Below are 13,767 nucleotides of genomic sequence, written 5' to 3' on the forward strand. Positions count from 1 at the left end.
TTCGGTTTGTTGAGTTATGTTTTCTGACATGAAACATTGAGATAAGAGGCTTTGTGCTAATCTAGACAAAGGAAGTATCTAAATGTTGTACGGCTTCAAAAATTGATATGCGTTTGGTGTATGGGCACTTTCGCCTAGGCGGGAGTGGCTCGTGGAATAGCCTAGCATCGAAATATATACTAATCAGTGTTGGCCGGGGTGTTGCCAAGAAGTATTGTGTAGTTTTAGGCATGTTGGTATACTAACCCTGCAATCGCGGAAAAAATCGGTCATATGATTGTAATGTGGTAATATGCAACACCAAAGAATTGCGTCAAAGCGTAACTGATTGATTTCATTTTTGGCGTTACAATTGGAATTTGTAATCTGATAATAGGTTGGGTGAGGACATAAAAGCGAGAGGGGCGCTAGATCACTAAAACACCGGTGTTCCACACACAGTGGGTGTTCTATAATCTTGTCTTATCCAGCCTTGGTTGACAGCAGGCATCCACCTCTATTGGAATATTAAGCTGATTGGTACTTCAAACTAACATTGAATTCAAATTACAGATCAACATACATAATCCCTTGCATTTTCGTTTCTGAACAATAGAGGAACCGAAACCAACAAGATAAAAAGACCTCAAGGTAACCACGATGTTTTCAAAACCAATATATCACTAAATTATAATTCATTTTAAATGGAGTCGTAAAATGTTGCTACATACAGGAAGATATTGTCCGAGATAGAAAGAACAGACGGTCAGATAAACAGACAAAGTCATAGACAGTAATATACACTGGCATGTAAACATGAATGGGGTTAGTATGTTTGTTACCAATGAATAACTCTCTTCTATCCAGTGGTACCAAAATATGTACCAACATTATCCACATGACGTCATTATGACATCATAATGTAAGTACGCCCTCGGAAAATTGGGACATTTTAGCTGCAATACAACACAGGCCACAGAATATCATTTGAGGCTACACAAACGTACAAATATGCCAATTTTTACCTGAAATATAAAACTACATTATTAAATTTTATATAAGTATCAAGTTTGAATATTTTTGTTTGAATATTTTTGTAACAGCAGGTGGTGATCGCCGTGCATTCTCTAAATGCAGTAAATTTTCATCGTCAACCGTGTAATTGAATGGGATTATTTTGAAATGTTAAAACGCTTGAAATATCACAAACAAATATGCCTATGTTAATAAATAATATAAATACAAGCTAAAACCGTTGGGGTTCGATAATGAACCCCACAAAATTAACCGAGTATATGGAAAATACCATACGGCCGAGCGCTTTTGCCGGCTCTCCCCGACCATCATGCCACCCGCTGCCTGTGTAAGAGCGAACAAAAATATCAGTGGGCTCTACCAGCCCCCCACCATCGAGGTTTGATCGTCCAGCCTACCCCGGATAAGGACGTAGGTCACTTTTGTTTTTTCAGTAAACTAAACTTAATGGATGGTCTTACGATTAGCCCTTTAGCGTTTTAGTACACTGGGAACAATTATATTATAGTGAAGCAGGGTAAAAAAAAGGGGGCTAGAGTTGACAAAATTACAAGACTGGGCATGTAGATTCCCTGCGTCACTATGATTATTCCAGAATAGGCCCCAAAATATGGACCTATGAAACGTCAGGCAAAGATCACCTAGAGTCACATTTCAAAAATGTTTAATTCTTAGGAAAATAATAGTTTGACATCTGTGATGAACCGTTTTCGAGTTATATGCAAAAAGTTCAAAGGTCAATTTTCTTTAACTCAACAGGGGTTAAATGGTCTCGAATTGTTCCTCTTAACATAAAATCATTAATGAAGATGTTTTACATAATGGGATGTCTGCAGGGGCGTAGCCAGCTTTCTTGGTCAGGGGGGGCAAAATAAAATTTTGGGGGCACAGACGAAAAAAATTGCAGTTGCATCATACAATACATAGAGACTGTATGTCTTCGAGCTTCCCGAAAAGGGCCTTATTGGGATGATGTGCGCGCGTAGCGCGAACAAAATGGTATTTTACACTATTTTCGCCCATTATCCGGCTAAAAAAGGGCTTCATTGTTACAATGTGCGCGCGTAGCGCGGAAAAAGTTTGTATTTTACACTATTTTGGCCCTGAATTTTGCTAGAAAAGGGGCTCCTTGCCCTTTTTCTTTTCCTTTGCCCTCCTGATTTTCTCTTTCATTTTTTTTTTTTGTCAGAGGGGCACTGTTTCTTTCATTTTTTTGTCAGGGGGCACTATGCCCCCCCTGCCCCCGCTGGCTACGCTACTGGATGTCTGTTACACGGGGAAAAAAGGTCAAATACCATTAAACTATTTTGTGATGTTACCTTAGGAATTAGGTACCTAGATATCGTATTACTCAATGTTGCCAAAATCTTATCAAGACACTATTTTGAATACATTATTAAGCACCTGTCAATTGCAACCCCGGCCCATGGGTGCCCGGGACTTGACATCATGTGCCCAGGATTTGACTCAAAATTTGTCCCGGGGGAGCTGTGTGCTGGCCGGGACTGGTATAAGAATTGATGTCGGCCAAAACCCCGGGAATTTGGGCAGGGTGCAGGTGAGAGCCGTGATTGGGTCGTAACTTACCCGGGGTTTTCCAACGACTAAAATGTCCCGTGAACATTGCCGTGGTTTGCTAAAAGGATACCCGCAGTTTCATGGGCCGATGGATACAATACACTTGGCCGTACTTGAGCCGGGGGTTATTATAAATTACATTATTGATATAAAATTTGAATTCAACGTCTTGTGTTAATATAAAGATTTTCCAAGCTATTATGTACATTTTCATGTTGCGTGTAACAATATCATTAATCACAATCGTTGAAATCAGAGCATTTTAAACTTTTGTCCCCCTGTGGAACCCAAATTTTGACAATTGACCTTTCCCCCCAAAACTCAAGAAATGTATATCGGAGATAGATCAAGCTCTACCTTTTCAGAATCCTTATGACGTAAGGACTACATTAGTATGATTTTTAACAACATTGACCAAATTTGAAATTTCACCCCTGCATAAGCGGCCATTTTAGATTTATGTAAATTAGGCACGGTTCCACTACTTGGACTTTTGGGGACTTTTTATCATCTTTAATATACTTAATGGTGATTAATTGGTTTCTGTTGCAATTAGCAGTGGGTGATTTAAAAAAAAAATGATTGGCCTAATGATTGCAAACGGAAGGATAAACGATACAATATGCTTTTAGGTAATTAATAACATGCATTATTTATGTGGATATATTGCCTGTTGCGCTCACGATCATGGCAATTGCTATTGTAATCCGGGATAGTAATTAAAAGCCCATGGCAACATACCGGTATGCTTTCTGCGGAGATACGGTCTGTGGTACACACGATCATTGCACGTTTTATATAATACCACGTCACAATTCCATATTTGGTATCAAACATACCTTATTAGGCCATTGTCGTAATCAATTGCCAATATTTCACTAGTTTCTTGGTTTCCGACTGCTTCATCGTCAGCGGTGGTATCATATAAGGGAAGTGATTGCACCTGGACAATCGTGGTTTTTGTTGGTTCCGACTAAGCGTTTAAAAAGTGTAAGTTCCAAATTAGTATTAATTTTTGGAAGCTATAATATTAAGGAGGAGCCTTGGTGAAACTTTTGAAAAAACTAATGAAATAAACATGGAAGCGGGGTTTAAAAATATATCGCTGAAGAACTAAAAAATTGCAAAAATTACGTAATCAAAGGTAGGTTTACACGAATATGGAATACTGCAGTGAAACGTGATCTACGGTGGACGAATTTTTTTCAAGGTAAGACAAATATAATTATATTCTTATGGTCAAATTTGGGGTAACATTTTATATAAGTGGTTGGCAACCGTTTTAACTCTGCGCGCCAAAAATAACCAATGAAAAATTACTTGGGTCGCAGATTAGATTTTACAACACACTACATACATCATACATATATGTACGTAGTGTGTTTCAAAATCTAATATGCGCCCCAAGTGTCGGTTTCAGAGGCCATTGAAAACGTTAAGCGAACGTAAGCCATTTTCGGTCGTTTTTTGGAGCAAACTAATGACTGAACTTTCCACCCGATTGTCAGCATCAGTTTTTTAAGTAATGTTTGTGACGTAACTGCTCCTTTTGCGTAGGTCTAATAACCCGTGGCCTAAATTCTTGACAAGATTTTTGAAATACGTGCTAATATCGTGTGGAATTTTTAAACTTTTGGACGTCTTATCAATCCACCAAAAACATTAATAATCAGAAACAAAACATTTTGTACTTTTTTTTAACCCTCGCCTTACTCGACCATTTTTGTAACACAAACTACTAAGGGGAAGTTGCAACCATCATAATACTGTAGTACAGATGTATAGCAGTGTGTAAAATAGCGCCCATCTGCACGCCCGAGAAATGCACGTCGCGAACGCAGAGCCCTTGAACCAGTAGCGTAGACAGCGGTGGGGCAGGGGTGGGGCAGAGTGCCCCCCTGACAAAAAATGAAAGAAAAAGGTGCCCCTCTGACAAAAAATAAGAGAAAATCAGAAGGGCAAAAGAAAAGAAAAGGGGCAAGGAGCCCTTTTATACCGAAATTCAGGCCGACCATGGGCCAAAATAGTGTAAAATGCAACATTTGTCCGCGCTACACGCGCACATTATTAAGATAAAGCCCATTTCCATCCTGATAATGGACAAAAATAGTGTAAAATACCACATTTTTGCGCGCTACGCGCGTACATCGTCCATGTATTGTACAGGGTGTCCCAAAAAAAGAGGCCCCTCATAACGCCCTCTTTTTCTCCTATTTCTGAAAAGTTGATCAAATATATTTTGATATGTAAACAAACATTGAGTCGTTAGCTTTAATAAACCAAAACAATTATATCAATCGGCTCACAACTTTGGAAGATATGCTCTTTTAAAGAAATGTGCCCGTTTTTCACCCTGTCCATGGAGAAGGTTTGGCTACTTCAAAGATTGAAAAGGAGACACATATTATGCATGAATTTTGCCCCCCCCCTGACGAAAAAAACTGGCTACGCCCCTCCGCAAATGGAGGAAGACTCGATCAAATGAAGATTGTGATAAATTTGTTGCACAAAGTTAACCAATTGATTGTGAATAGTAAGGCCGTTTATTTCATAGATAATGCAAATGCTAAAATCATGTATCGAACTCTAAACCCCTTCTTAATTCATCACCTCATAAACTACATGCGTGTAGTTCCAATATAGCTCTAAGGGGGCTGTCATTTTCTTCGGAAGGGGGGTCATGAATATACTGGGGGGTCATAGAATTTTTAGACCAAATATAGGGGGTTATAATTATTTAACGCCCAAAATAGGGGTGTTATATAATTATTAAGGGCTGGTGATTCAAAATTTTCGCGCGATTTCGTTATATAATGCAAAATTGTTGCACGCTCCGCGCGCCTTCTTTACGCACACGATCAAATTTGAACGAACTCCGCGCACTTTCTTCGCTCTTTGTTCCGGCAATGAATAATTTGTCTTGAGTCTGTGTAGGCGGAAGGGGGGAGGGGTCATAAAAAATTTCGACCCAAGATAGGGGGTCGAAAATTTTTACCCGCGACCAAAAAATTTACTCCGGTCAACGACATATTCATGACATTAACTTAACATTATTTACACCTTGAGCAATTCACAAGAATGACCGCATCAACATATCTTAATCTGAGCATAAGGGGTAATACATGACCATAAATTGTAAAAATATTGGGCGTCATAAGAGAATATATTATGGTTATATACATAAACCTATAAAAGATGCTTTATCAAAATCAGTTGTGATGGGTGTTTTTGCATGTTATTCCAATGTTACAAACTTCTACAGATACGGCAAAAACTTGAAATATATAACCTAAAATGGTCATCATGAGAATCCACACAGGCATTGTAGTATGTCCACCAGGTAACACGCGCATGCGCTTACTTTATTATAAGGGCATTGTTGCTAAACCTTAATTTACTAAGTACGCGGTTTGTGACACCGACAACACGCCCAATTACTGTCACGAGCTCTACCATTGGTATTTAGGGAAACAATTGCCAAGACCTTAAACAAAATTATTTTTAAAGCGGTCCAATGGAGACTCCGCTAACCATTGGTGGCATTACTAACGCTCATGAATTATTTAAATGATTTCCAAGCCCCCAGCTAGCTGAACATTCAGTAGCTGTTATTCCAGTGTTCTCCGTTTCTATTTTAACAGCTCTCCTTACGACGTCGGACGTAGAGGTAACGTGTGCCATAGCTAGGTGAGTAAATTATTCTAAATATAAAATGAAGTGACTAAACACTTGTATGGTACGTGTTCATTGCCAATTCGTTTGCAAAAAACAATGGTGTTCGTTATGGTCAAGCTTTGATACATCTCTTGAGTTATTGGAAGGTTAGATGATCTGATTTTGGAAGTCGGTTGTGTCCGATTTAAGTAGTATGTGTGACAAGATAGCATAATGAAACTGTACGTGATGACATTTATTTCATTTCTGGTCACCATGTGGTCGTTTTTGTGGGGGATGAATCGTCTACTACGTGTGGCTTTATTTATTTTAAGCATACAAGGTATGAATATAGTAGTTGAAGTAAGAATTCCCAATCATGTATTTTAAACTGAACACAAATTGCCTACTGGATTTGAATAAAATCGCATTTTCTCGACAGTTGTTGCTCATAGTTTAACCTGGGCCAAAATATACCGAATGCACACTTTTATGCTAAGTGGCGTAGACATATTTTTGACAGGGTGAGGTGGATGTACTTGTGAATGTATCGACGGAAATATTTTTGTTGACTGAATTTGGAAATTTTTGACGCCATTTTGATTTGTCCAGGACGCTCTGGAATCTAACGCGGGGGGACGGGGAGTGGGGGTAACAAAAATTATCACATATTCACCTTAATGTTTTTTTATTCATCAGTGTTGATATCAATAGTGTTTAGCTACGTGTGCGTGCTAGAGGAACGATCAGATCCATCACGAGGAGATGCCTTGAGATGGTCACTGCCGTATAAAGAGAGATGTCATTGCCAAGGAGTGGTAGCCCGTCGGAAGCCTACCCAGGCATGTGGTACTTATCAAGACGATATCGACGATATGAAACTATGGTTTGTGGATGATCCTAGACCACTAACCAACCGTATGAATTGGAATAAAGATGCACTCGACATCCTACTGGAGCGAAAGGAGTACTGCGGTAAGTATGCAAAATGTTTAGCTAGAATTAGTTACGGTTCCTCGTTTAATGGTATTCACATGCGCGTATTTTTTTTTTTGGCGGGGGGGGCTTGGGGTAAATGCAGGGGCGGCAAAAAAAAGAAGGGACGGAATTATTAAAGAAAAAGGGTGAAAAAATTATGAAAAAGGTTTAAAGAAATGCGAAATCAATGGAACTATACATCAAACTTTTTAACTTTTGGTCGGTAGCCCTATACATTTTTTTGTTTTGCTCTTCACTTTTTCAAACCATCGAAAAAAAAAAAAAAATGGGGTCAACCTTTTCGAGCTCTTGATGAAGGGTGCGGCAAAATTTACCTTTTCTGCAGCCCCCCCCTGGTAGGAGCAACCACGGTATGCTGCTGAATCAACTATCCATACAAGCTTGCGAAGCATAGTCCGAGGACAACGTTTATATACACACAAAGAATGGCGGATTGTTGGTCCAACGGCTTTCAATATCAAATTATTTAAGTACAATGACTTCATTTTGCTTCGTCCTTTCTATCGCGTTATTTTTTAAAGGAGTAAATGAATGCTCATCGAATCCTTGTGAATATGGAGGGATTTGTTATGATAGAATTGGGGAATACATCTGCGCGTGCCAAGACGGATTCTCTGGATCTCGATGCGAGAAGGGTAAGTTTTAAACATAGCTTAGTCATGTTCGTAGTTCTTGTGTTCTTGTGAGGAGATAAAGAGCATGCATGTCCTCTTTTAGGGAACAAGTCCTACGTGTTTGACTAGTAATAAATTAGCATAACTAACTAACTGCGATAAAAAAAAGTATCCGAATAGCTGAAAAAAAATCCTAATTATTTAAACTAAACCATATTTGGGATTTTTTTTAGTAGATGCACTCTTTGTTGTGCTTGTTGGAATATTTTTAACCTGCAGAGGCCAGTTTGACAGTTTTAACCTTCGTCTAATCAAATGCTTGTAATTCTACTTCTTGAGTTTACATTGAATTTAATGGAATGGCATAATGTGCAGGATTAGATCTCTAAACAAATACCAAAATATCCAAGTATTAGGATACTTTTTGTTTTAGCCCTTTCAAATGTGAAATGTATACGAATGGAAAGTTTAAAGACATAACATTTATAGATTAGATCAAAATTACACTTTATTGTGTTAGGCACTATAAGATGCTTTAGAGAACACAGCTCCCTCAAAAGTATCTGAGTTTTGTATCATGTTTCATTACCGAGATATGCTTTGAAAAGGTAAATTTTAGGAAATCAGGATGAGGTCTCGCCCCCTTGGTTTATTTTGTGTACTTTAAGTGATATTTTTGATATTTAAATATATGTCATGCTTTTTGTTGTTTTTCAATGATTGTTAATTTCACATCAATTCAGCTTTTAGCTGCTACCGTGTCTTTTAATAAACCATGAATGAAATCCGAAAACAATCCCCATTAAATAAATAAGTAGATAGGCTTTCTCTACGGGAATCAAAATTTCACGAGTATGCTGTCGGTTATCACAGTACCGGAAGCTGTGTGAGATGTGTCTCTGACTGTCCTGTTGGAGTACAAGACACAAACTAACTTATTCTCAATTAAACTCTCTACATGCCTAAATTGCATTATATGTTAAAGTGCACATTTTTTATAAACCAATTCCATGTGTGTTATTGTTTATTCAGACATTGAAGATCCTGTTTTGGAGTCATGCCCTGTAAACCAAACAGCCAACACAGATCCAGGTAAAGCAACCGCAATGATCGTATGGCAAGGGCCTATTACTACCGATAACTCCGGCGTTAACCCTGCAGTTGTGTGCGATCCGGCATCGGGAACTGACTTTGTTATTGGAATAACAAACGTAACGTGCACAGCTGTGGACGGATTCGGGAATGTCAATAATTGCTCATTTTACGTTGATGTCATGGGTAAGAGTTCTGTTTTTAGATCAAATCGACTGACAATATATCATTATGTAAATATGCTATTGGTGTGTCGGCAGTAAACACAACCAATACAACCGTATTTAAACACTTTCAATTTACCCAATTCCATTTGTGTTATTGTTTATTATCAGACAATGAAGACCCTGTTTTGGAGTCTTGTCCTGCAAACCTAACAACCAACACAGATCCAGGTCAACCAACCGCAATGATTGAATGGCAAGGACCTATTGCTACCGATAACTCCGGCTTTAACCCTACTGTTATGTGTGATCCGGCATCAGGAACTGACTTTCTTATTGGTAAAATAAATGTAACGTGCACAGCTTTGGATGGATTCGGAAATGTCAATAAATGCTCATTTTACGTTGATGTCAAGGGTAAGAGCTTTGTTTTTCTTATAACATCAAATTGACTGACAATATCATTATGTGCATATGCTAGGCAGTGTGTTGGCAGTAAACAGGACAAACAAACCCGTATTCAAACAATTTCAATTTACTAAATTCCATTTGTGTTATTGTTTATTCAGACATTGAAGATCCTGTTTTGGTGTCCTGCCCTGCAAACCAAACAACCAACACAGATCCAGGTCAACCAACCACAATGGTTGTATGGCAATTACCTATTGCTACCGATAACTCCGGCCTTAACGCTACAGTTATGTGCGATCCGGCATCGGGAACTGACTTTGTTATCGGGAAAATAAATGTAACGTGCACAGCTTTGGATGGATTCGGAAATGTCAATAATTGTTCATTTTACGTTGATGTCAAGGGTAAGAGTTCTGTTTTTCTTATAACAACAAATTGACTGACAATATATCATTATGTGTATATGCTATTGTTGTGTCGGCAGTAAACACACAAAAAAAATAAACACTTTCAATTTACCCAATATCATTTTGTGTTAATGTGTCTTATCAGACAATGAAGACCCTGTTTTGGAGTCCTGCCCTGCAAACCAAACAACCAACACAGATCCAGGTCAACCATCCGCAATGATTGTATGGCAATTACCTATTGCTACTGATAACTCTGGCCTTAACGCTACAGTTATGTGCGATCCGGCATCGGGAACTGACTTTGTTATGGGGAAAACAAATGTAACGTGCACAGCTTTGGATGGATTCGGGAATATCAATAATTGCTCATTTTACGTTGATGTTAAGGGTAAGGTTTCTGTTTTTCTTTTGATTTGTTTATTTTCAAACATGTTCAAGTTTAATTTGTATTACAAGTATCAGTTTCACATCATGTTGCCAGTTTCATATAATTATTTACCAGTATCATTATTGTTATAATTATCATCTAGTATGTAGGTCCTAATAATTGTTCTCAATTGTAAAAGGTCTGTATACACTATTTTGCAAATACCTTTCCCACTGCCTCTCACCTAATGTGCATCTGTTTTCCTCGGAGTTGTTTTGATTTTGTTTGCCTTTGGCCGAAGAAAGACATATGCTCGTTCTTTACCAAATTGCCTTGATATAATAACCACCGAAGCGTATGTTATAGGCTTTAATCAATAATAATTCATTTCACCAACCATGTATATTTCAATCATCATTGGAGTTAATTTTGAATCTTTCAACAGACAATGAAGATCCTGCGATGGTGTCCTGCCTTACAGATCAAATAGCTAACACCGAGTCTGGCCAACCAACCGCCATGGTTATATGGGAAGATCCAGGGGCTACGAATAATTCCGGCAGCAGCCCTACAGTAATCTGCGACCCCCCATCGGGAGCGAGGTTCCCTATTGGACAAACCCTTGTAACGTGTACGGCTTTTGATGGATATGGAAATAACGACAGTTGCTCATTTAACGTGTTTATTCATGGTAAGATTGAACTTTCTAGTATCAGGTTTGAGCCAGTAAATGTATTGCCTCAATCTCAAGGAAACGAGCTATGATCTGGTACTTAAAAATAACATTTGCCACGCCCGTCGCAGGGTTCGGAGGATCGCCATCTTTCGTGGCAATCCGTGACAATCCTCTGACATCGGAGGATTGCCACGTGTTTGGATTTGTTAGAAGATTCCTAAAAATTGAGTTGCCATCCTCCACCGTCGGGGAATTCCCACGCAAGGCGTGCCGATCCTCCAAACCCTTAGAGGATTCCCACATACTGCGTGGCGATCCTCTACCATATGATGATTCCCACACAAAGTGGTTTGTTCCTCCAAATCCTTAGAGGAGGATTCCAACACCCAGCATGGCGATCCGCCACCATCGGAGGATTGCCACTCATTGATCCTCCACCGTTGCTGATTCGCACACACTGCTTGATAATCCTCCAAAGGTTGAGTTCTTCCACGAGCGAAAGGGTCATTTCCACATACTTGTTGCCTGGTTAACAGCAGAAAGCAGAAGACGTCCCGACTTTGGAATCTTTTATGAAAGATTTCCCAAGTTTTGTTGGGTTTTTGCTTGCAAATTCTGAATTCTTAATTTCATATTTGATAAAAGTACTTTGTATCTGAATTCGATGCGCTGGGTTGGTTATTTATTATATAATTGTAAATATGGGTTAGTTTCTCCATTTTAAGTTCATGATTGTGTATGCTTATATACAGGGTTCAAAAGAAATACCCCCCCCCCCCCTAAAATTACAAACCATTTCTTTGCATAACTTGACATACATTTGGTTGATTTGAAAAATTTAAAAACCTGTGAATAGAGGAATCTTTTTGCTACCTCCCAATTTTCTTCTTTTTGAAAATCATTTTTCGTTGGTCAAAAATTATCACATTTCCCAAAAATGATGCTTTCAGAAAAAGTTGAACTTTTCAACATCCTATACATGTAATGTACACAAACCTTCTCGAGATCAACGTGATCAATGTTTTGATTGACCTAATTGTTAGTTAATTTTCTTAAATTTTATGTATCCGGTCACTCAGTCACCAATGCAATCATCTTTCAGTATAAAACAATGATTCATTGACATGAATTTTGACATGAATGGGGTTTTTAGTCAGTGTTTCAAAAATGGTAAAATCACTATAGGAGCAGAAATAAGGTTTGTAGTGTGATGCTTATTTCTTTCGTTGGCTAGAATAGATAAAAAAAATTACTTGCAAATGGTAGACTGAAACAGGTGCGATGATCTATAGCAACGGCTCTCTTGAATAAAGGCGTACATAACAAAGAAGAAATGGTCAACAAAGATTGGAGGTTGGAAGTCAGCATCCAACTGCATGCAGGCAACCTCTAGTGGCCACATCATGAGTGTTACATTTTTATCCAATAAAGCCATCATTTTAAATCAAAATGCAAGATGCTTCAACTTACCCACTACAGGTAAATGTTCACCCTTTTGGTCAAATTTATGCGTGGAGAGCTCATTTCTCCACCCCAGTGATTTTATCATTTTGAAGCAACTGCTGATTTTACGCCAAAATTAAGTTCAACAAATCTTTGTTTTGCACTGAATGATGGTTGCATGGATGCCTGAAGGATCAGAGACAGAAAGGTGAAGGAAAAAAACATGAATTAAATCAACCTTAACATTAATATCGAGAACGTTTTGCACGTAATGTAGTAAAGTGCAACTTTTTCTGAAAGCATCATTTTTGGGAAATGTGAAAATTTTTGATCAACAAAAAATGATTTTTAAAAAGAAGAAAATTGGAAGGGTAGCAAAAAGATTCCTCTGTTCACAGGTTTTTAAGTTTTTCAAATCAACCAAATGTATGTCAAGTTATGCAAAGAAATGTTTTGTAATTTTAGGGGGGGGGGTTATGTATTCTATGTATTTAAAATATTCTGTTAAATTATTTTGATGTATTTTGATGTATATTTTAATGTAACCCCTGGGCCTCATGGAAGAACAGAGGATACCTTAAAACATGAATGAGTAACCCAGGCAAAAGAAGAAATGAAACAAACAAACAAACTTTGATTAATATACCCGTAAAAAGTATGAATATATCAAATTCTTCCATAAGATCAATATTAAATTGGTAAGAGATTGCTTAAGCTTGAGTTGAAAAATAATCATAGTGATGGTTTAATGGTTGATATGAGATAGCAGGGTTTGTGTATGGTATGATGTTAGATTTAAAAAAAAAATATTAATAATGAGAAAAAAATGCTAGAAAGGGTTGTTTGTAATTAAAAATCCATCGAATGCCCTACCGGTGTAGACCATATATAGCTTGCTGGATTGGGGTCCTCTCGCTATTCCGAAGGTCCGCCATTCCGAAGATTTGCTATTCAGAAGGTTCGCTTTTCCGAACGTGTAATTTTACCATTCGCTATTCCGAATGTAATTTAAGGTTCGCTATTCAGAAAAAACGGTTCTCTTTTCCGAAGGTTCTCTATTCCGAAAATTCCCAAAACACAAACAGGTTCTCTATTCCGAAAACAGAAAGGTTCTCTATTCCGAAAATGTAAAAAAAGGTTCTCAATTTCGAATATTCAAATATGGGTTCTCTATTCCAAAACGACTAAAGGTTCTTCATTCCGAAACAAGTCATCGTGTTCTCTACTCCTAATATGAAAAACGATTCTCTATTCCGAATATGCTATATGCAGTGGAATTCGTAACATCATGGCTAACCAAAAAACTTGGTTACACATCATTCTGTCAAGGCTAGCGCTAAAACTA

At 38.0% G+C, this 13,767-nt stretch overlaps 1 protein-coding gene across 1 annotated transcript; it reads left to right on the top strand.

Annotated features, from left to right (window-relative positions):
* Window positions 1-8,965: 8,965 nt before the first annotated feature.
* On the top strand, window positions 8,966-10,793 carry LOC140162077 (hyalin-like). The gene is made up of 5 exons (XM_072185367.1): window positions 8,966-9,137; window positions 9,287-9,532; window positions 9,685-9,930; window positions 10,079-10,257; window positions 10,749-10,793. The coding sequence occupies exons 1-5, from the start codon at window positions 8,966-8,968 to the stop codon at window positions 10,791-10,793; spliced, it is 888 nt and encodes a 295-aa protein (XP_072041468.1).
* The last annotated feature ends 2,974 nt before the right edge of the window (window positions 10,794-13,767 follow it).

Source organism: Amphiura filiformis, chromosome 10, assembly GCF_039555335.1.
Source record: "Amphiura filiformis chromosome 10, Afil_fr2py, whole genome shotgun sequence".
In the NCBI taxonomy this organism is placed as follows: Eukaryota; Metazoa; Echinodermata; class Ophiuroidea; order Amphilepidida; family Amphiuridae; genus Amphiura; species Amphiura filiformis.

Bases quoted from the DNA above. Each gene is read 5' to 3' on its own strand.
- LOC140162077 (XM_072185367.1), top strand. From the start codon at position 8,966: ATGATCGTATGGCAAGGGCCTATTACTACCGATAACTCCGGCGTTAAC. The intron at 9,931-10,078 runs GTAAGAGTTCTG...GTGTCTTATCAG, and splicing joins ATTTTACGTTGATGTCAAGG to ACAATGAAGACCCTGTTTTG. The intron at 10,258-10,748 runs GTAACGTGCACA...ATCTTTCAACAG, and splicing joins TTGTTATGGGGAAAACAAAT to ACAATGAAGATCCTGCGATG.